Source organism: Thalassophryne amazonica, chromosome 3, assembly GCF_902500255.1.
Source record: "Thalassophryne amazonica chromosome 3, fThaAma1.1, whole genome shotgun sequence".
Lineage (NCBI taxonomy): Eukaryota > Metazoa > Chordata > Actinopteri > Batrachoidiformes > Batrachoididae > Thalassophryne > Thalassophryne amazonica.
The window spans coordinates 39,824,704-39,848,961 of NC_047105.1; the positions used below are offsets into that span (position 1 = coordinate 39,824,704).

Consider the following 24,258-nt stretch of genomic DNA (forward strand, 5'->3'; position numbering starts at 1 on the left):
TGTAGGCACGAACTCAGCTCTCCACTAACTGTCATGAGTGGCTTCCCAGGTGTCGCTCCGTTTTCACACTTTCTCCATCTGCATCTGTCCTATGCAACTCATCTGTCATGTCTGCGGCTCATTATACAGCTTTGACTGTTCTTCCTTCTGTGCCCCCCCGCCTCTGTCTCATTCATTCTCAGCTCTGTGGCCTGCCTGCCATTGCTCCACCTGTTCACCAACACAGGGGGCAGGAAGAAGGGACCTCTGCAGACATTTGGATCGTCATACCCACCTCACATGCACTCTGTGCCTGTGCTCCGGGTGCACTGACAAAGACACACTGGTTTAGTGCAGCACACTTTGTCCATATGGCCAGGAAATCAGAATGACGTCTCAATAACAGAATCAAAAGGGGGCATATGGCCGGAGTGTGTAAACAACCGACAAGCAGTGATATGCGGAAATGTTTATACGAGATTAATCTACTTGTTTCTGATCGGTGATATACTGACATGTCATCAGCAAAGAATGAAAACATCCCCACTGGCAGTGAACAGACGTTGCAAATCCAAGGAGAGTTGCCCTCGTAAAATGTGAATTTGACTGTCATGCGGCTAAGTGAAACCATAGCACATAAACTTTCACAACAGAGTCAGAGCTCTTATTCACGGAGGTTCAGGAATGTCAAAAGGTCACGGGATGTTCTCCCTCACTCCCTGTAAGTGCCAGAGTCCTGTGTCAGAGATGGTGACATTATGGACGCCGAGTGGACAGACCAGTCAGAGGAGAGAGCTCATCGGCTGGCTGCTGACACTTTAGTGGAGGATGGAGGGTAGCAGTTGAACAACCATAAAAGTTTCTGTCCAACTCCTTGTCTTTATGCTACGCTCCATAAAAAGTGGGATGTTGGAGTTTCCCATCTGAAGCTGCAGATGTTGGACTTCAAGCTGTTCCAACATTGAAATAAATGGAAATGAAGAACCACGGCAGCAGTGATGTCATTACTGTTGATTCATGTAGAGATGTTTCTTGACCCCCCTTGAGTGAGTCCCTTCAGCTTCTCCCTTTCTTCACGTGGGGTCACCACAGCAGATCTGCGATAGATCAGCATGTTGATTTGGCACAGATACCCTTCTAATGCAACTCAACATTACATGGAGAGGGTGATCTTCAACCAGGAACCTCCTGCTCTGGAAACCAGCATGCTAATAACTTGGCCAATGTGCCACCTTTGTCTGATCCCTGGTGACATATTGAAAGACCTCTGCGGTGAAACCCCCCCCAAAAATTAGATGCAGTGGACAACAGTCCAGAAGCCATTTCTTGTGCACATTGGTGGATGTTAGGCCATATGTCAGGAATAACTGGTTGCAGTAGAAGTGACAAAAGTATTTGGAAGATACAAATTTCTATCACCATACGTCACCCCAAAAGTACAACACACCTTGAGCAAGCACACCAGCAACAGCGGGAAGGAAACACCAAGCTCCAACGGCCGGCCAACCCAGAAGAGGGGAATAAGCCCTCTTCCTTCAACTGCTGCTTGAGGCTGGCTCCAAAAAGGAGCAAATTCCCATAGAAGCCAGTGTTAAAATATCCAACTTTAGAGAAAAAATAATCACATGTACAGCCTCGTATAAATAAAAATAAATGTAAATAAATTAGAATTTTTTGTCTTTATAGCAAGTTCCCCCTCCATGACAACAACTGTACAGGAGGAAGATTTTATATATATATATATATATATATATATATATATATATATATATATATATATATATATATATATATATATATATATATATATATATAAGACATTTTAAGCTATAAAGTTCTGCATAATTAGCGGTGTGGCTGATTTGTCTTATAAGGCTGTGTGTGCCGTTGAGTCGCTGTCAGAACTCTGGTTGCAGTAGACATGGTTGCTAGCTTTTTTGGAAGCAGCAATATTTAAGCTTGAAAGCAGTTCTTCAGGGTCTCGTCACAAACCTATGGGTGACATCACAGGGTTCGCCCAGGAATTAAGATTATATAAAATAGGAAGAAATTTCAAGAAGATCAAACACATTGGGGTGACCATCTGCTTTGGCCATGCTAACAAAATCAAAACAATAAAATAAAACAAAAGCGTGACAAAGAATTTGACAACATAATCAAGGTTAGATATCAGTTCAAAAACCAACTTGGAGGACTCTGATTGTGCATTACCAACAACTGCAAGGAAAGATTCCTTTATAACAAGAAGAAACCTCAAGTAGACCAGACTCAGTGGAGTGGCCATTTGCTTTGGCCATTCTATCACAACAAAGCTCAAAAAGGCCCCAAAACAACACAAAACAAACAGAGTTTACTTTTCCATGCAATGACTGCAATGTGAATCAACCAAATATGCCGTGCATCTGGAAAGTATTCACTCCGTTTCACATTTTCCATATTTTGCTATTTTTACATATATATCTAGATATATATCCCATTCTCCCAACAGAGGGCCTAGGGCTTTCCACGCAAATGTCTGCCTGAAGAGAGGGCAGGCTGATGCATGAGCATGGCCAGTATCATGTACATCGGAATGCCAATTTCAATATACTGTCTAATTTCTTCACAAATAAAAATATATCATAAATAACTCACTTAACTACATCCATTTTTGTCCTTTTCTGATTCATTAAATGCATTCCATGTAATTTAATTTAATTTAATTTCAGGTGGATGTTTATAACCAATTTTCTTCAAAAATGGGGTGGGCTGAAGCTTGGCCATGGGCCCTCGAATGGGATATATAAAGAAAATGTTGATAAAATAACCTATTTTTTTCCCCAGCCATGTATTGACACACTGCTGTTTTTCAGACAATACTAAGATTTTGTGACTTTCAGCAATTTTAAGATTATCTTTTTGGACTGGTCATTTTATCATATTACACTCTCACATTATATTTCTTGGCTACTTGAGAGGCATTTGATGACTCTGCTACATTTAGCAACATTATGTTAAAGTTTGCATTATGACATCTTGTAAGTTACAGGTTAATTTCCAAACTTTTGACCTGCACTCTTTTCAGTATCATCAAAATGTCTCTCTCTGTCATGTAGCACTAGCACTGTTTGTTCGTTCGATTTGTGGGTCACTTCAGTCCTGTGAAACACACTCATTTCCAAGGTTGGGTAGGATTACTTTGAAATGTAATCCAAAAGTAATCAGATTACAAGTAATCCAAATGTATGTACATACATACATGTAATCCACATGTATTCTTTCAAAGTAATCCTACCCAACCTTGCTCATTTCACAGGTATTTGGTGCCATCTACTGCTGCTGCTGCATCTACATGACATCTAAAAGAGGATAATATCACCCTATTTTTTTCAGATGTATTTTGGGAAAACACACGGTCTTATATTCAAAACAATGTTGTACTTCACAGTTGCTGTAGTGCATATTATTAAAGCAGATGATCATAGGGAAGTCACTACAGATGGATCTAGTCTGAGCTGAATCACCATCTTCAAGTGGCTTTTCATTTTGTCACTTTCACGTATCAGGTTAGAAATGTTCAAGTTCCAAAGTGTCTAAGAAGCAGCATTATTGCATGCTACAATACGCTTTTGAGTACATTTTCTTCGATTTCCCATTTAAGCTACCGGATGTTTGAATTTGTTTGCAGGTAGCAACATATCCAATTTAATCCATCAACCTATTTATATAATGTGCTTATTTGCAATCTCGTTTCAGAATGGAATTGAGAAACGAGGTTACAGCTGCACTCGCGTTATGTTAAGATTTGGTTCGAGGTGTTGGTAGCCGTGCCGGAGGTAACAGCCGGAACACGAGACATCAGGTGCGTGTGCACGTAGAGCCGAGAGCCCGCAGGGAATTGCCTCTGCTTGACAATTAGACAGCGCACACAGCTTGATGATTTCATCCGTCTTACAAACACCTGAGTCCACCTTATATTGTCACAGGACTGACAGGGAGCGCAGCTGTCGCAGCAGTCAGAAAGCACAGAGGACACTAAGTGGACCAATGTTAACTCAGGTGGACAGCTTAGAAGGAGGATGTGAGGTGTTTAATTGCCACCTGTTGCCTTCACTGTAATGGAACAAAGACAAAGTACACAAAGAACCTCACTACACATCTACAGGATTATGTGGGAGGGGGAAAAAAGCAATAATGCAAAGTTGGACAGAAGATGTTTGGATTTTGAATGTTACAATGATAAGAAAATGTTCAATCTGCAACTGTGTCAAAGTGAGTTTCTCCATTAGTACAGCAGATAATGGAATATTTACAGAGGAATAGTTCAAATGGTGATGCAAGCACCAAATGGGGAAAAAATACTCCTTAGACATTACTCTTTTGAAAAAACAGAGTAGTCACTTGAATTTTCAATAGGCGGACAGGTAGGGGTCAACAGAATAATTACACAGGGACCGCAATTTAAAAATGCTCAAATCATATTGAAAATTATACCACATTAGTTGTCTGAACCTAAAGATTCCAAAAAGGTATAGTTTCAATTATCTATGACTAAATGTTTTGGAGTTATGGGGTAAAAACAGCAAGAATGTTAACCAAGGTCAGTTTCAGTTTGTACAGGGCCAAAAATTAAAGTTGCTCCAATTTTGGTAAAAATTGCTGGAAATTATTGGTTAACAGAATTTGAAAAAGGAATACTTTGCACCTTGCATCACCCTTAGTTATCATTTTACAGGGTAACCTATGTCACATGTCATAGAATCCAATAGACGTAGACCTTGTTTGACCTTTACTTTGGAGACCAAGCATTCAACACAGTCAAAACTATTCCATTTATTAATCCTATTAGCTCAACCAATAATTTGCATCACTCTTTTTTTTAACAAAATTGGAGCAACTTTAACATTTGACCCCTGTACAAACTGAAATTGACCTTTGTCACCATTTTTGCTATTTTTACCCCATAACTCCATAACATTCAGTCACAGATTGTCCAAAATACACCTTTTTGGAATCTTTATGATCAGACAAATATTCTGATATAATTTTCAATATTACTGGAGCCTTTTTTATTTTTTGACCCCTGTGTAATTCCTCAATTGATCCCTACCTTTGGATTTTGAATGTTAAATGATACGAAAATGTTCAATCTGCAACTGTGTCAAATTGAGTTTGTCAATTCGTGCAGCAGATAATGGAATATTTACAGAAGAATAGTTCAAATGGTGATGCAAGCACCAAATGGGGCAAGAATACTCCTTAGACATTACTCTTTTAAAAAAACAGATTAGTCGCTTGAATTTTCAATAGGCAGCCAGGTAGGGGTCAATAGAAGAATTACACAGGGATCAAAATTTAAAAATGCTCCAATCATATAGAAAACTACACCACATTATTTGTCTGAACCTAAAGACTCCATAACATTCGGTCACAGATAGTCCAAACTATATCTTTTTGGAATCTTTATGATTAGACAAATAATCTGGTATATTTTTCAATATGACTGGAGCATTTTCAATTTTGACCCCTGTGCAATTCCTCAGTTGACCCCTACCTGGCTGCCTATTGAAAATTCAAGTGGCCAGTTTTTTCAAAAGAGTTAATGCGTAGGGAATATTTGTGCCAAATTTGCTGCTTGCATCACCATTTGAGGGATTGTTTCAGTTATCTGCTGCACTAAATTTGATCCGATGCCACTTGTACCTTCAATGCGTTGCCGTTCTTCCAAAAGTCTCCTCATGTGTTCTCAAATGTGGTATAAAGTGCAGCGTGCTACACACGTCATCTGTTCTGTTCAGTCGCTTATTTGCTGTGCAGAATGCTCATCAGTGACTGGGTGGAAAGAACAGCAAGCGTGTGTAGTGATGGCTGTTGTTGGCGGCCAGGTGTTCCTTGTTTGTTCAGCTTCAGGTGACACTCGTCTGCATTAATACATTTAATCTGCTTTAATTGCTTCTACCTCTGCAGGTGATGATTCAGCACCAGGCAAAGAGTGATATGGGAGAAGGTGCAGAGAGGTCCGGCTTATCATTAAAATATTTTTTTTTAAAGAATCAATGCTACCTTCAAGTGCTTGTCGGAAAATTCTTGTGGACAGAACAATCAATAATATTGGTCGACATTCAGTTAAATGTATAGAGATTAAACAGAGATACATAGGTTAAAATAATATGCACAAACAACAGCTGACAAGCTTTAAGCTGATTAAAAACTGAAAGAAGATTTAGATGCCACCCATGACAAAATCTGTCCTCTGGTGTGTTTTATAGTTGAAGGTGGTTCATTCTGTGGTAGCGGATTTACAGTCACAGTAAATTTTTAATGGTAAGCCAAAATATGGCCAGACTTTTCTGTCAGTCTAATTCTATTACTGTAGAATTGCCCAACTCAGAAACAAGTGTATTTAAATTATTTCCAAGTTTCTAGAGGGTGCTTCATGTGAAATTTACAAATTAGCAAGTCATATTTACCATAATTCCAACTGGACACGAAGTCAGGATAAAGTACTAAGAGCAATGGTTTTGTTGCTTACTTTAACCTACAATCTCTGAATAATTCCACCAATTCAAACATTTTATAGGACCTGCTTATTCCCGTTTACCAACAGTCATTTGGTAAGAGGTACACCCTGGAGAGGTTGCCACATATCGATAAACACATCCACAGTCTCACTCTCACTTACACTCACTTTAGAGCAACTAATTTACTTAGCCTGCATGCATCTGGAAGTAGGAGGAAGCCAAAGTGTCGAGACAGAACCCACACAAACACGGGGAGAACATGCAAATCCCACACAGAAAAGACCAGGTCAAAAGTGAACCTGTGAGCTTTTTGCTGTGAGGCAATAGAACCACCCTGCTGTTCCCTTTGGTGATTCAAGTCATGAAAAGATTTTTCTTTATCACTATTATAATTTCATTCCATAGTATTCAGTTGGTAACCAGTGTTGTGCAAGTTCACACTTTTCATAAACTAGTTCAAAGTTCAGTTCACACATGTTCAAAATGAATTGTTCACATTCATAGTTCACCATTTCAGTTTTGAACTCGTTCAAAGTTCAGTTCATTTTTTTTTTTAGGTGAGAAATGAAAATGAAAGACTGAACTTGTTTTTCAAACTATGACTTCAATCACTATGCCTACCTTCTAGCCTAAAACTCTTCACTGTAGATGTTAAATTCTATCACACAAAATGGAAGTTCTTGCATATATAGTATGGACAAAGGATGAGAAAAATATTTTTGGTTTATTTGTCTGTTGCCCCAATAATGTTCCTCTAGAAAAGGACCGGAAAAGAAATGTATCATAAAAAACAATACATTTTAGTGTGACAGACGGGCATCTTTGTCAAACAGCTTGTGCTGAAATACTGCTCATTAAAAAAAAGACTATGGTGCCATACTACATTTAAACAGAAACTCTTTTTTACTGTCTATCAACTAATGAACCCCGAGGAGTGCCTCTGTACTGGGAAGGTGAATACTCAAAAACTCTGGAGGTGATGGTTTAGCAGTTAAGTGTTGGGCTTGAGACCAGAGGATCCTCAGTTAAAACCCCCTCCCTAACCAGAAAATCACTAAGGGCCCTTGGGCAAGGTCCTTAATCCCCAAGATGCTCCCAGTGTGTAGCGAGCACCTTGCATTTCACTTTGAGCTTCTGATTTGTGGTGGGAGTGGTGTCTACTTCTGCAACCCTCCCGTCCTGTGCAAAATTTCCTGTATATTCATTTTATACATTGTTTTGTCAATGGTGTCGGTAGCATGGCCCAAGCAGAGGGTCGCCCCTTTGAATCTGGTCTGCTTGAGGTTTCTTCCTCAAATCATCAGAGGGAGTTTTTCCCTTACTACTGTTGCCTGTGTGCTTACTCTGGGGGGGTTGGTAAGGTTAGACCTTACTTGTGTGAAGTGTCTTGAGGCAATGATTTGACACTATATAAATTAAATAAATTGAAATTGATTTAGATGGAAAATTGAAAGTTAGCGACGCACACAGCTAATAAACATAGGCCACTAGAGATTCTGTCGGGATGAACTATGGCTAAAACGTTGACATTCCACATGAAGGTTTTGCTGGATATTTGCTCGACAAACATAAGAAAACACTCACACAAGCCTGCTGTATCAGTGGTCAGTACTCACATTCATCACTGTTGCAATGTTTTTACATGGTTTGCCAAAATGAGTCAGTGGGAAGATTACTACTTTATCGTAGCTTGATTAAAATAATTTTTTTTTCCAAGTTGTAAGGTGGAAACGCCAAGTTGTGAGTTGCAACTGCAAAATCTGACAGAGTGAACTCACTGTATTTGCTGTGAAATCCCCCCCCACCACCACCACCATGATAAATAGTTTAACAATAAAATCAGCTGTACTTTTGAGATGTACCACAGAAATACATGTACTTTATAATAACTAGATTTCAACAGGAAGCACACTTTGTCAATTCTGTGAAAAATGGGTACTATACACCTCTATGTAAAGGCTGGATTACCTTGTTTAGTTGCATTTGATGTGCTGTTGAAATACACGTCTTTGGTGTTAGTGTTTTCTTCTAAGCCCGTGCATGGTTTAACGCTGAGGTTTAAATTCTGGGAAAGGTTGGCAGCTGTGAGTCATCGGAGTGAGGCGTGCATGTGTGGTGATGTGAGATTGTTTGTGAGCTCTCCTGTCATGTTGTTATCTCTGTCCTGTCATTGTGGATGAGGTGAAAAAAGATGTAACACAGGTCTGTCTCGTTTATCAGACGGCAAAAGACAATCTGTGGTATGTACAAAATGCAAGTATGTGCACTCAGGACCAGGGCTGCAACGAACGTTTGTTTGCAGCAACTATTTTCCTCTCAGTTACGCCACAACTGATTCAACTATCAAATGCTAAAAATGTTGAATACTGTGCACTGAAAGTTCTCAGAGTGCAATAACATGTATTCAAATAACCCATGCTCAATCAACTATCAAAAATCCAAAACTTTTTGGATTTCTTTTAACAACCATACAATTTTTCTTAAATTTGGGTAGATTAATATCCATTTGCACCAACCTACTACTAATTTAATGCTCTAAACCAGTTGATAAACAGCGACTGTGAAATGGCGCACCACTCGGGAAAAGTCGGAAAAAGTCAGAACTCAATGAACTTACCAAGCCCGTGCTTGTCTAATTTTTACCATTATTTAATGCTTCGATCTTAAATATGATCAATTTATCTTTGTTAGTTGGCTATGTACCACAGGCTTTTAAGGTGGCAGTAATTAAACCATTACTTAAAAAGCCATCACTTGACCCAGCTATCTTAGCTAATTATAGGCCAATCTCCAACCTTCCTTTTCTCTCAAAAATTCTTGAAAGGGTAGTTGTAAAACAGCTAACTGATCATCTGCAGAGGAATGGTCTATTTGAAGAGTTTCAGTCAGGTTTTAGAATTCATCATAGTACAGAAACAGCATTAGTGAAGGTTACAAATGATCTTCTTATGGCCTCGGACAGTGGACTCATCTCTGTGCTTGTTCTGTTAGACCTCAGTGCTGCTTTTGATACTGTTGACCATAAAATTTTATTACAGAGATTAGAGCATGCCATAGGTATTAAAGGCACTGCGCTGCGGTGGTTTGAATCATATTTGTCTAATAGATTACAATTTGTTCATGTAAATGGGGAATCTTCTTCACAGACTAAAGTTAATTATGGAGTTCCACAAGGTTCTGTGCTAGGACCAATTTTATTCACTTTATACATGCTTCCCTTAGGCAGTATTATTAGACGGTATTGCTTAAATTTTCATTGTTACGCAGATGATACCCAGCTTTATCTATCCATGAAGCCAGAGGACACACACCAATTAGCTAAACTGCAGGATTGTCTTACAGACATAAAGACATGGATGACCTCTAATTTCCTGCTTTTAAACTCAGATAAAACTGAAGTTATTGTACTTGGCCCCACAAATCTTAGAAACATGGTGTCTAACCAGATCCTTACTCTGGATGGCATTACCCTGACCTCTAGTAATACTGTGAGAAATGTTGGAGTCATTCTTGATCAGGATATGTCATTCAAAGCGCATATTAAACAAATATGTAGGACTGCCTTTTTGCATTTACGCAATATCTCTAAAATTAGAAAGGTCTTGTCTCAGAGTGATTCTGAAAAACTAATTCATGCATTTATTTCCTCTAGGCTGGACTATTGTAATTCATTATTATCAGGTTGTCCTAAAAGTTCCCTAAAAAGCCTTCAGTTAATTCAAAATGCTGCAGCTAGAGTACTAACGGGGACTAGAAGGAGAGAGCATATCTCACCCATATTGGCCTCTCTTCATTGGCTTCCTGTTAATTCTAGAATAGAATTTAAAATTCTTCTTCTTACTTATAAGGTTTTGAATAATCAGGTCCCATCTTATCTTAGGGACCTCGTAGTACCATATCACCCCAATAGAGCGCTTCGCTCTCAGACTGCAGGCTTACTTGTAGTTCCTAGGGTTTGTAAGAGTAGAATGGGTGGCAGAGCCTTCAGCTTTCAGGCTCCTCTCCTGTGGAACCAGCTCCCAATTCAGATCAGGGAGACAGACACCCTCTCTACTTTTAAGATTAGGCTTAAAACTTTCCTTTTTGCTAAAGGCTATAGTTAGGGCTGGATCAGGTGACCCTGAACCATCCCTTAGTTATGCTGCTATAGACGTAGACTGCTGGGGGGTTCCCATGATGCACTGTTTCTTTCTCTTTTTGCTCTGTATGCACCACTCTGCATTTAATCATTAGTGATCGATCTCTGCTCCCCTCCACAGCATGTCTTTTTCCTGGTTCTCTCCCTCAGCCCCAACCAGTCCCAGCAGAAGACTGCCCCTCCCTGAGCCTGGTTCTGCTGGAGGTTTCTTCCTGTTAAAAGGGAGTTTTTCCTTCCCACTGTAGCCAAGTGCTTGCTCACAGGGGGTCGTTTTGACCGTTGGGGTTTTACATAATTATTGTATGGCCTTGCCTTACAATATAAAGCGCCTTGGGGCAACTGTTTGTTGTGATTTGGCGCTATATATAAAAAAAAAAAATTGATTGAATTGATTGATTGTCTGCGTAGGTTTGGAACGGCACAGCAAAGATGTGGTGGACACTGCATCTTCACTTCCTGACATCACTGATTCCTTCCGAGCACGGAAGCTGACGTGCCTCAAAGCGAGCGTAAGGGTTGTGATTGCACAACGTCTTTGAATTCACTGATAAGGATTCCAGCTACAGTTTGAGAGGAACATTATTATTTGACAAATTGAAGATCTGTACTACTGTTAAAAGTCATTGTGTTTCTGTCAGGGGTGTTAATATTTGGAATAACTGTCCTAATAAAATTAAAAATACTTGGTACATTGGTTGGTTTTAAAAGGCTTTACAAAAAGAACATATTTACCCGTTACAGTTTGTAGGATTAGGTTTACCATTTTTGTCATTGTTCACTATTACTTGTTTAGTTGTGTTTTGAAATTTCAGCGATTAAGTTAAATTGTTCATGCACTTTCTTTTTCTTTTTTTGTATAGTTGTCATGAGTATATATATTCATATATGTATACATTCTTTATTTTTAATGGTATAAGGGGAGGGTGCTTATAATCCTTGCTTCTACCTTCACCCTTTTGGCTACATGGGTTCTCCGTACTTTGTTCCTTTTATGTTTTGTTATTGTCTTTGTTGTTGCTCATCTGAATGCCGGATAAATAAATTCATTCATTCATTCATAATTGTGTTAATCTCAATGCAGAACCGCAGCATTGACTACGTTTACATCAATCAATCAATTCAATCAATTTTTTTATATTTGACGTTAATATTCGGGATAAGGTCAATATTCCGGTTTCTGAATCATTAGGAATAACCCGTTTACATGCTTAAGCAGACAGAGTTACTCCTGTATACATGGTCATTGGTATCATTTGGAATATCCCCATCTAAAAAGCGATGCACGTCTTCCACCGGTGCTTGATTTGGTCTGGCGTTCATGCAAATCCTGCTTCGCGTAATCCTGCTTCATGTAAAACCCCTCACTACACACTTTTCTCAAACAGGCATGAACATTTTTCTCACTTTTCTCTTCTGCGGGCTGCCTCCGCATCAAAACAGCAAGCGTAGTCTCTGGACCTGTTGCCAGATTTGGCGCAGCTGCGCACAGCAGAGAGGGGGGTGGTGTGAGTGGCCTGCTGCGGCGTTTACCGAGCCCGCAGACATGGTCAGCGCATCGGAGGCAGAGTAATCACGGTGATCCCAGTGCCACGACCGGCCCGCCTGATAAGGACGCAGAACACAATGCGCTGTTTATCTCTGCTTCTGTGGTATCCGGTGGGTTCCGCGCGCCGCATACAAGTAGTTACCATACTCAAAAGACCAAGATTAATTGTGGATAGGACATGTGCCGAACACAAAATAATGTTCCTTTCTATGGGGATATCCCGATGCGCGTTTATATGACCTGATATTTGAATATAGAAGAATTTTTAGGTCCTTATTTGAACTGTGATGAACTATCAAGTGTCCTGATCTGAACTGTATGTCCTCTGGCTGAACTAGCAGGTGTTCAACCCAAAAAAAGGGCTCTATTAGTCATTCAGTCTGTCAGGGGCTTTCCAAGGCCTCTTAGGTACTTTCCCGCAGGCCACGTGCAGGGGCCTCGGGCCAGCTGCACCTGTGGCTGAGGCCACGTGCGGGGGGCCTCAGGCCAGCTGCACCTGTGGCTGAAGGTCTTTTAAAAAAATCAGTTGTAAATCCTTCAAGTTTTAATGGGAGCGTTTATCACATTGAAATAATGGCCTAACACCTGCTTAGGGTTCACTAGAGGACGCTTCCAATAGAAAACCATGTTTTGGGAATAAAATAAATAAAAAAGTCGAAGGAGGAGCGATGCCCGCGGGTCTCCAATAAATAGATGAGCGCGGTTGTCACATATTCAGTCTCTCTAGAGGACTCAGTTTGTATAAGCTCTGTGTCAAAGGCTTAAATAAACTTAAAAACTCTGTGCATTTTATCTTGCTTAAGGCTGAATTATTCCAAAGTGTTGTGTCCTTTTCTAGCAAATCACTTGCAATTAGTTTGTGTTATCTAAAAGAGGACATCCTGAGAAGACTAAAGACGAACCACGACAGAATCCTAGTTTTACTACTGAAATGCTGCACTACGTAAAACTGATAAGCCATGTAAAAAAATCTGGTTACTTAAATTTAAATAAGCAAAGCTTGCACCAGAGGGTCCCAAAGTTGCTTCAATATTTCAAGTTTTCCTGGGAGGGGTGCATGCCCCCACGCCCCCAGCAGACGCCTCCATTTGTGTAGGGTGCATTTCAGACCTCCATTCTGCTCGACCATACAAATCCACTTTCTCATGTTCTTGACAACACCTTAGCCACACCTGTACTTCAAAGCATTGTTTCAGAGTCGGGATCAAAAGGAAGACATCATGTTTTGTGTTAAATGGGGCTTCATTACATCACGAACTGTTGTGAAGCAAATGTTTCAAAAAGTTCCAGTTGATTTTCCCCCTGTGGTTTTGAAATATAAAACACACAAATGAATGGCTAAAGCTGGCACGAGGTCTGTACGTGCACCGGTGCAGCGTCTGTACGTGCACCGGCGCAGGGTCCGTATGTGCACCGGAGCAGGGTCCGTACATGCACCGGCGCAGGGTCCGTACGTGCACCGGCACAGGGTCCGTACGTGCACCAGCACAGGCTCTGTACGTGCACCGGAGCAGGGTCCGTACGTGCACCAGAGCAGGGTCCGTACATGCACAGGCGCAGGGTCCGTGCGTGCACCAGAGCAGGGTCCGTACATGCACAGGCGCAGGGTCCGTACGTGCACCGGAGCAGGGTCCGTACGTGCACAGATGCAGGGTCCGTACGTGCACCGGTGCAGGGTCCGTACGTGCACTGTGCAGATGTTGCTTGTGTCAGGGTTTGTCCAATGAAAAGCTACAAGTCATGGATTGAAATTTAAAAAAAAAAAAAAAGAAACAAAGGCTGTGCCATAAGATAAAGGTTCTCCAGTTGGTCCCTGTGAACTCTGAAAGCACTCAGCAGACTGACACAAATATGATTGATTTTTAGCATTTCTCAGGGTGACAGGAAAAAAAAAATGAACAGAAAGAAATTAATGGGGAAAATTGATAAATGAGGTGAAAAAGAGAAAAAATGAACAACATCCTGAAAGTTAAAGCAAAAAGCGGACAAGTGAACGGCCCCTTTGCACCCATGCATTTACCCTCCTCCTCCTCCTGCTCTGCTCCCTCCTCATGTACCATATGGATCTAATCGGCCAAGAGCCAGCCAGCTGGGACCTCCAACAGTCACCTGTGGGGGGGGGGGGGGGGGGGGGGGGGTGGGGGGTGCAGAAGGGAGCGCAAAGCCAAGACGAACCCCCTCCAAAGAGAGGAGGACCAAGGAGGACGTGGAAGGGAGGGGGGAGGCACGAGGCGGCTGAATGCGAGCAAGTCGACTTAAATGCAGGGGAGGACAAAAGCTGCACCTGGTCCCCGTCCGTCCACACACACCACAACAATACAGCTCACATCTGTTCCTCTGTGCTGACCTCTGCCCACGCAAACCCTCAGCACAGCCGCATCCACGGAGAGACACGTTCAACAGTCCACGGCCTGTCGGCGTGTCACGCTGCCCTGACAGACGAGACCCGCTTACAACCAATATTTTCAATAAGTGGCATTTTTGAGTAGAAGTTGGTATCCACTCTTTTTGGATGGAATAAACTCTCCTGAATATTGGCACCATGGATACCAAGCTCCAATTTAAAATTTTCATTGGAAAAACATACTTAGAACTGTATCCCTAAATAGGCAAAATTTCATTGTATTTCAGTGTTTCAGCCCTTTTTGTTAATGATGTCGTCCAGCACGTGCAATGTGATCTTATAGAATATTGTTTAATAATGTTTCCACATATCAAGTCTGCATTTGTGCAAAAGCAACAGGACATGATTGATGTACATAAAATATGTGTTCTCTCAGCAACAATCATGCATGTTGTTGTTATGTGGAAGGTGAATATTTATTTTTAATTCTTATTTTCGTGTAATTTGTATTTTGGTCTAATGTTCATTGATGTGTTGGTCATGATTTAAAAAACATAACCTGGACATCAGAATACATGCACGGTTTGTTAGTAGTGTGTTCCTCTGTTAAATCAATAAATTACAAACATCAGTTATATCTTCTTAGTGAAATGGCATAGAACATGTAGAAATGACAAATGTTCAAAAAGATGTTCATTGTGTTTGCTCATCTTTTTAAGACTAATGCGGTTTGTGGAAAATACATAGAAATGTTGAACGCATTACTTAAAATTTGTCATTTATTTGCTGTCTACGTTTCCTATCCAAAAATAAAAATAAAAATGTTAGCTTGGTATCCTATTTTTCCATGAACCGGATCATTTGAACAAGTTAAAAACAATACTGATATACTTCTACTCAAAAATGTCGGTTAACTTTTTATAAAGCAACGATCAATTAATTCTGTCTAGACTATTACATGCTCAAAGCTGTTTAAGGAGTTTTACAGGCTTCTCTCTGCGTGCACAGTTGTTTGTGTCGGGTCAAAAAAAAAAAAAAAAAAAAATCAATAGACATGCATCCCCATGGTTGTTTCAATTCATTTCTATGATGTGTCTCTGGAGACTGTTGTCATTTATGCCCCCATCCGGTACGTTTACAAAGTTTAAAGCAACTGTTTTATCACGACAGCTTCATACCACACACACACACACACACACACACACACACACACATATACGTATATATATATATATATATATATATATATATACACTCGTATATTAATACCGAAGTGGCCTCTGTGTACCTTGATCACGGAGAAACCGGGGAGAGCTGACATTTGCCATTTGGCATGCTTATGTATTTGGGTCAAGGATGAACGCTGCAAAAACAGAAAGTTGATAGGACTAATGTTTTTGGAGACTTTTTGGAGAATATTTTAATGAGACCAAAACTGAATTCTTTGGATGCCATAATACAAACCATAAATGGCACTGCACATCACCCCAAAAACACCACAGCAACAGTGAAGTTTGGAGGTGGGAACATCATGGGGTGGGACTGTTTTTCAGTACACGGCACTGGTAAACTTCATATAATTGAAGGAAGGATGAATGGAAAATGTACTGAGACATTCTTGATAAAAATCTACCAGGATGATTAAGATGAAATGTGGTTGAACATTTCAGCAAGATAGTGACATACAGTCAAGGAAAATCTCCATAGAATTTTCAGAGAATGAAAATGAAGGTGCTAGAATGGCCCAGAGCCAAGCACCTGACTTGAATCCTTTAAAAAATCTATGAAAATAACTCAAGATCAGAGTTGATACTGTAGAAGAGGTCCACAGAACCTTCAAGACTCGAAGACTGTTGCATGCCACTAGTTTCTCCATACAGGAGGTGTCTTGAAGCTTCATTACCCACAAAGGCTTTGGTACAAAGCATTAAATACATTTCAGTGTGTTCAATACTTTTTCCCTGTGTCATTCCATTTTATTAGACATAACGTAATTTCTGTGTTTATTTGTTTTGGTTTGTTTGTATGTGTGGATTACTTGGGTTGTTACGGACATCTGGTGAAAATTTCATGTCAGTAGCACCTTTAGAAATATATTTACTGAGAAAAATAGTGAGATGTTCAATACTTATTTTACCCGCTGGCTTATTTCACCGGCATGATGTGGTTGGGACAACTGAAACCCCAGCATGCCCCATCATCTTGTACTTAACAAGCTAACTAAGGTTAACAAGCTAACTTTGATTTGGCCGTTTAATTAATGGAGAATTTTGTTGACTAGACGATGGTTTTTATAATGGGTGCATTGGGGTGGGTATAACAAAGCACGACTGCCATATTGCACCATCAGTGAGCCAGATGTCACCAAGCTACCACTTCACCAGCTAATTCATGTTAACAGTGCTAACATACAAATTAAAAATATACAATTTTCACTCACTGTAAATACTGGAGCACAGACTTCTTAGATTGGTCTGTTGCTACAATTAGCCACACAGCAAGCTATATTTTCTCAGGTATTTGAAATAAAATGCTTAGAAAGGACAACAACATGCAAAGCCACAGCCGCTAGTGGTCAGTGCTAGTGACCACTGCTACATCTGGCACACTAGTTGTCACTCAAAATGACCACTTTGAAAATTGCTTAAACTAATGAGTTTTATATATATATATATATATATATATATATATATATATATATATATATATATATATATATATATATATATATATATATATATATCAGCCATGTACAGAGTTGTCATGAGTTTGCTATCAAGACTAAAACTGTTTTTTATACCAGGGTATAAAAATGTTTTGATTGCAACGTCGGACAATTTAGCATAGGGTTCCTTGGAGATTGTGGAGATTGTGTCACTTTTGAATCCAGCCTCAAGTGGCCACTCATGGAACTGCAGGTTGCAGCACTTCTGTGTTGGCTTCATTTTCCAGCACCAGAAGACAGGAATTGGTATAGATACACTCAAGGGCCCCATTATTGTTGTTGTCATAATTAAAACAAACATCTTCACAGTGCATTCAGGAGCAGTGGATAAAAAATCATTCTGTGCATTTGAGGAGCCAGAGGTGGAATGGAGACAAGGATAGAAGCAGAGATGTAATAACAAGGATGGAAAATGCTGTTTTCATTGGGTTTCATCAAGAAGACAAGCCTGGTTGTCAGACTCAAAGTCAGGCTGTTTTTCTTGGCTCCCTCCACCATCTTCCAGGCCCGTAGACTACATATTTGGACAAAACCCAATGTCAACACTTGGCTCCTCTGCTTGGGAGGGAGCGATGGGGAGGTGGCAAAGTTGACAGTATACACACAGAGGAGCCCTGGAACGTTAGGGAGAAAGAGTTGGAATATGGGGAAAATGGGCGAAAAGAAGAATGTGGCTACAGAGACAAGACTGGAAGTACGTGTCCATACTTGTCGCTCTGCTGAGGCGTTTATGTGGCACCCAAACAAATGCGACGACGTACAGATCCGTGCCTGCAGTGAACTCATCACCTTCCCTCAGAAGAAAGGATGGTGAAAGGAGCCTTTGCATAACCTCGTCAGTCAGCCACATAATTGCAAAAACACTCCTGCGGTCCAGCGTGCCACATCGTGAAAAAAAATACGGAGCCGAGGGATGGAAATGTACTTAACGGCACAGACAGAAAATGAAAACGGGTGCTGCACTGCAGACAGAGGTCTTCAATAAAAACTACGAATGAGCAGTAAAACAGGCAAAGCAATGCTGGTAGCGGAGGGAGAGGACACTGATCCACGTGCACGTGGGGTCACACCTCACGGAGAGGAGCGGTAAACTGGAATTAATGAGGTTGTGACAGAATCCAGAACATTTTGTCTCTTTTGCCTGACTTCTTTTAATAATTAAATTGAATAATTATGAGCTTTTTTACACAGCACTTTCAAGACAGTTGCTACAAAGCACTTCACAACAAAAGATAAAGATAATTAAAAAAAATGTATATTTTATATATATATATATAACTGGTTCCCAGACTGGGTAAATCTGAAAATGCTGGATTTGCATCTCCATGTGCACAAGCAATACGGAATGTTTCTGAAAGGATTACGTCACAGCGCCACCTGTCTGACCACAGCAACTCATAATTAATCACGTGATGTTGTTGTTAATAGTACTAAAAGTACTTTTTTTCCTCTTGGTGGATCATTAAATGGACTTTGGGCAGCCAGCAGAAAGCTGAAGAGATGACGGCTGTGTTGAAAGCCGCTGAGCAATCTGCAGCCCGATTACTGTTAGGACGACAACCTGTAGCGCCAACTAACAAGCTGTCATCACGGCACATAAAACCATATTAAATTAATCCTTTTCCCACATTTCTGTACAGTGCCTTCAGTTTGGATTTACCATGTGCATTTTTTAAAACTGCTGTGAGCCTGACAGCACCTCCACGAAAACACCTCGCATGGAACGTGTTAATACATTAAAAGGACTCACCGTCTGTCTTCTTTTTCCATTTCTTTGTAAAATCCAAAGCTTTTTCCGTCTGGCGATCCGATCGGAAAAAGGACAAAAGCTGAGTTTTGTGAACCGGACAACAGTCATGTGACTTTCAGTCCTAGCAATGGTTAAAAAAAGAGAAACAAAACTTTGGATTTTTCAGGGCTGTGTTGTAAAAAGTCCAGCGAAAGGTGTTAATGATCCGTGTCATTTTTCTGCTGATTCGGTTGACGGCATCGGCTTGAATGACAGAGAAATGCACGTACACGCACAAAAGATGGATACAATCTCAAGTGTGGAAGTTGAATCATTTAATATTTAGCTCATTTTTAGCGTGTAGCTTCCCTCTCTGTTATTTTCAAGCCATTCCAATGAATGACGTAAAAATGCACGCGCGCACATTCACGCAACATACAGCGCTACCTACAGGCCTGGCATACGGACTAAACTTTTTTGGTCAATTTCAGCATTTTAGTGTACTATGCAGATAAATCTTGAAAAGTTGGCTTGTTTAGGGCCCCTTCACACATAACACAGTTGAAGCCGACTTGTGCATGAAGGAGGAATTGCATGCCAGTTGTGAAAAACTGGAGCTGCCTCCAACACCTCGTACACCTGCCGCTACAACACCAGCGGCTGTGCCCTGTGACAGCCCATTCAATCCTTCTCGTGGCAGGTGTCGGCCAAATTCCAGGTGTCACACACGAACATCCAACACCGCTCGCTGGACACTTAGAAAATGTGGTGCCTTTTGTGCTGTCAGCACAAAAATAGTAAGCAGGCGACCACTCTCGAGCTGGCAGTGAAATTTGTCTAAGTGTCCCCACAAGTGTGGCGTAGCAAAGCAACACACATGTGCCATGCTTGTGTGTCGCCACGTGTCCGGCAGAACAAGTGCGCCGCAGGACTATGACAATATGACAAGTCAACAGTGCCACAAATACGCCACTTTCAGTCACATATCACCAAAAATATGCTGTAACAAACGCCGTTTTGTCATTTATTATGGCGCTTTTTTCTTTTTTTTTAAACAAAAACATTCATCTCCTTGTTGATTTTAGGCATTTTACGCTGCTGTTATAAGACAGTGATTGTAGCACAGTGGTGAAGTTTCCGTCTGTTAATCTGAGCTTTTGTAAACTGCAGGTTCAAATCTCTTGAGTGGCATTTATTTTTTTTAATCATGGTTATTTAACTACAGGGTTCTGTATTTTATTTTATTTATTATTTATGTCAACCCAGTGATTTTCACTAATTATTCAGCTGTTTTTTATTTTATTTTCCTCTATTTTCTGTGTTTTTCATGTTATTTGTGAAGGGGCCCTTACGGAAACAAAGATTTGAAAACAAAGATCGTTTCATCCAGTCTTTTCTCACTCACATTTTCTACATTCGTCAGCTCCTCAAAATATTCCCTCCACTTTCTCAACACTCTCCTTACTTGTCAGCACATTACATCCTTCTGCATCCTTTATCACCCTAACCTGCTGCAAATCCTTTTCAGCTCGGTCTCTGTCTGGCCAATCGGTACAAGTCCTTTTCTCCTTCCTTAGTGTTTAACTTCAACTTCAACTTGTTCAACACACTACAACGCATTTCAATAGGGCTCAGATTTTAAACTGTTGTTGTTTACAACAGCATAAACAAACTCGTCAGGTTGGATGTTAACTCACAACCTCTTGGTTTTGAGGCAACACAATATCATAGCACCATCAATGAGAAGTATTGATGAACATCCCAAGAACTCATTTTACACTCAATTCATGGACAGAGTTACATTTACACCTTCAGAGAGTTACAATTGACTTGTTGAAAGCTCAATCAACACTAATGTGATGAACTGTGAAAAGCAATTCAAACACTGTGCAAAGTATAACCTACTTTTTTTCGACTGCTCTTAGAGTGTTAACATAACACTGCTAGTTTTAAAAGCAATTCCGAGCAACAATTCAAACACTTTGCAAAGTATAATCTTCTTCTCCTTTTCTTTTGGCTACTCTTTCAGTGCTGTAACCACTGTCAGAATTAAAATAAACTCTAAAATACCTGACGGTGAGATTTTAACACTGCAGTCTTTACTCTGTTCTCTCTGAATACACGTATTGGGCTGTGGGTCAGCCTGAAATCAGGTCAGCTGCAGCTGTAGTTTCTTCACATGCACAGAAAACTCTCAGACCACACCTGCAGCATAATCTGCATCTCCACCGCCCCCGTTTTGGCCCAGTATGTCTGCAAAGACATTTGATTGTGAGCAGGATTACACTCAGTAAGTTTTCCACTGTGCTCCATATTACTTGGCCGAGCAATTGCTATCATTAAAAGAAAGAATCCTTTCTGTTTTTGTTCTCATCAAGACCTGTGGATTCTGGATTATGTCTCTCTTTTTTTTTTTTTACACAGAAGAGCTAAGTAGAACATTGGACAGGATTTAGGCTACCAATATATACAACTGGGTTTGATTCCTAGTCACATTACTTGACTGACAACAGACTTCATCTGCTTTGTCCGGCTGTAAATGGGTACCAGCCTTGGCTGGGAGAAGTAACCTGTGATGGATTGGTGATCTGTCTAGAGGGAGTCATAGACCAGGGGTTGAAATACATTTTTTAACCTACTTGCACTGGTGCTAGTAACAAAAAAATTACTTGCACCAAAAAAAGATACTTGCACAGCCAAAAGTCAGTCTTATATCAACCTTAAAACTCCTCCTCTGATGTGTTAGACTCTTCCTCTCTGGGGAGAGTTTGAAGGGAGAGCAGCAGCAGCAGCAGACAGTTTTTTTTTTTTTTCACGCGAGCGAATGAAACGTCCGTGAAGATTATTTTATTTATTAACTACACAGATGTATAAGAAAACAAATGGTGAGTGATTTATAACACAATTATGACAGAGTTTGAGGGGAGAGAGAATGAGGAACTGCAGCGGCAGCCAGTTTTTTTTTTTTTTTATGTGCGCGCGCGAACTAATCTTCTGTGAAGATAATTTTATTAACTACACAGATGTATAATAAAAAAATGGTGACTGGTTTATAACACAATGATGACAGAGTTTGAGGGTAGAGAGAGATCGGAACTGCAGCGGCAGCCAGTTTTTTTTTCTATTCTTCGTTTACATGTGCACGCACGAACGGGAACCTCAAACTGGAGCTCCTGCAGCTCCAGTTATTTGCTGCAGCTCCTGCAGCAAATAATGAAACTCCCCAAATTGGGAACATCTCATGAGGATGTTGTGAACCCAGGGACACCGCCGCTGGTGACGTTTGTCAGCTTTCCGCAACAAATAGAGCACAGCAAATCGCTCCGTGTGTGAGAGTCATAAAACACAGGGAAGACAAAGACAACACACTGGAAATAGTTTTTTTCCTTATTTATTCCTTTATTGGTTCATTCTACTGGTGCTTATAGTTGATAAAACTTGGATAAAGTTACTTGCACCAGTGCTAGTGCAGTATAAAATTACGTGCACCACTCGAATATTATGTGCACAAACTAGCACATGCACGTACTAATTTTACCCCTGTAGACTCTCATCTTCTTCACACTATGGAATTTGTGGATACGCACAGTTCCCCTCAGGGCCTAGGACTTCTTCTTTAACAAAGAGACAGAGGTGTAGTTTTTGCATTTCAACACAACCTTTATTAAAAAATAAACTTATTTATTGTAATAATATTGTAAAGTTATTGTATTTTGGTCAGATTTCATTTATTATGGGGAGCTGTTGTGTAGATGTGTTGTGTATGTATTTCTGTCTATGTAGTTAAGATGATAATTTGACAAATAAATTTGCCTACAGCAATAAAAAGGCCATTAATTAATGTAGTCAATCTAGCTGTTGTAATAGGTCAGTGCAGTCTCGTTTGAACCCTGTGTGATATCGCCGGATTTGTCCACTTATGGGGACAGCCGCTCCCATTGCGCAATATATACACAACATCACTTCACACGGGGAAATAGTGTACTGTTTTGTTTTCGGCTCCAATCACCGAAGCAGTTGCGAAAAGTGTTTTTTTTTTTTTTGGCTCCCAATGGAGAAGGGAAGACGAAGTAAATGTGAGAGGTCATGTCGTAAGTGTTAGCCTACACAGCTAACCAGAATAGCACCATTCTCTCGCCTACACACCCGCCTCAACACGTTTGAACTCCAAACCGCAACACGTCCACTTTCCACCGCATCGTCACTTTTTCTTTGCATTCTCACTTTGTTTGCATGTAATTTGTCCAAAAACTCAGAGAAAGTGCTGTGTTTCTGTCCCCAAAAGTAGAGAAATTATGTGTCACATTTTACCTCTTTAGACGGCGCTGCCCAATGCAGAAATGGTTTAGCACTGATATAGCAAAAAGATACCCAATGTGATGGTTTTTACAACTTTTTAAAATAGGTCTATTCATTCTTTGTATGACAGATGAAGCAAACTGCTTTAAAGGGTGGATTGTTGTTTGGGGGATCTGGTGAGTGTGTGTCAATGGCAAAGGGATTACATGGCCCACGAGTCAGGTAGGAAGGGCCCCTTAGGGCCCCAGAGAGGTTAGTACCGACTCCGACCACGTGGTAATGTGAGCACATTAGCCACGTTTACCAGGTGCTAGTGCTGTGATCAGCTGAGACGAGAACACACACACACACACACACACACACACACACACACACACACACACACACACACACACACACACACACACACACACACACACACACACACACACACACACACACACCTGTGAAATGGCCTGCCTGAGGGGTGTGAGCATAAACACCCACACAAATAGCAACTGTGACATAACAGAGACAATTCAAAGCTGTCAATCATGACTTCAAGCCACAAAAAAAAAAAAAAAAATTGACACATAAACACACACACTCCCACACCAACAATCCTTCTCCCAGGCCAGATTATCTGCTGATCTGGTTACAGCCCTTCTCACCTCTCCAGAACTAATTGGTTAGAGTGCCCATCAATCATATGGGGCCTGACAATTCTTTCAAGCCAAAACCGCCAAGTGAAAACAACCAGCTATGGGAAATACTGACCCATGAAAGCTTTAAAATGAAGTCCTTGTTTTCTTTTTTCCTTCACTTTTCACCTCTGGGAGGAAAAAATGTTATGATGTCAGAACAGAGTTACAGAGTTCTTCCCCTGACACGCGGTGAAGATTTACATCATTGTTTTTATGTGTCCTCTGGGTCTGAAGCTTTAAGACTCTCTGGCCCCTATACGTAGGTATAAACACTGACAATCTACCGAACCGACAGACTGGCAAAATGCTGTTTCT

General features: G+C 40.5%; 1 protein-coding gene across 1 annotated transcript in view; it reads right to left on the reverse strand.

The window, feature by feature from the left end:
* Window positions 1-5,901, reverse strand: part of LOC117506568 (protein CBFA2T2-like) — a 37,878-nt gene extending 31,977 nt beyond the window's left edge. Inside the window, 1 exon segment of the mRNA XM_034166080.1 lies at window positions 5,662-5,901. Within this exon segment, the coding sequence (XP_034021971.1) occupies window positions 5,662-5,698 (37 nt within the window). The 5' untranslated portion in view covers window positions 5,699-5,901.
* Window positions 5,902-24,258: the final 18,357 nt, after the last annotated feature.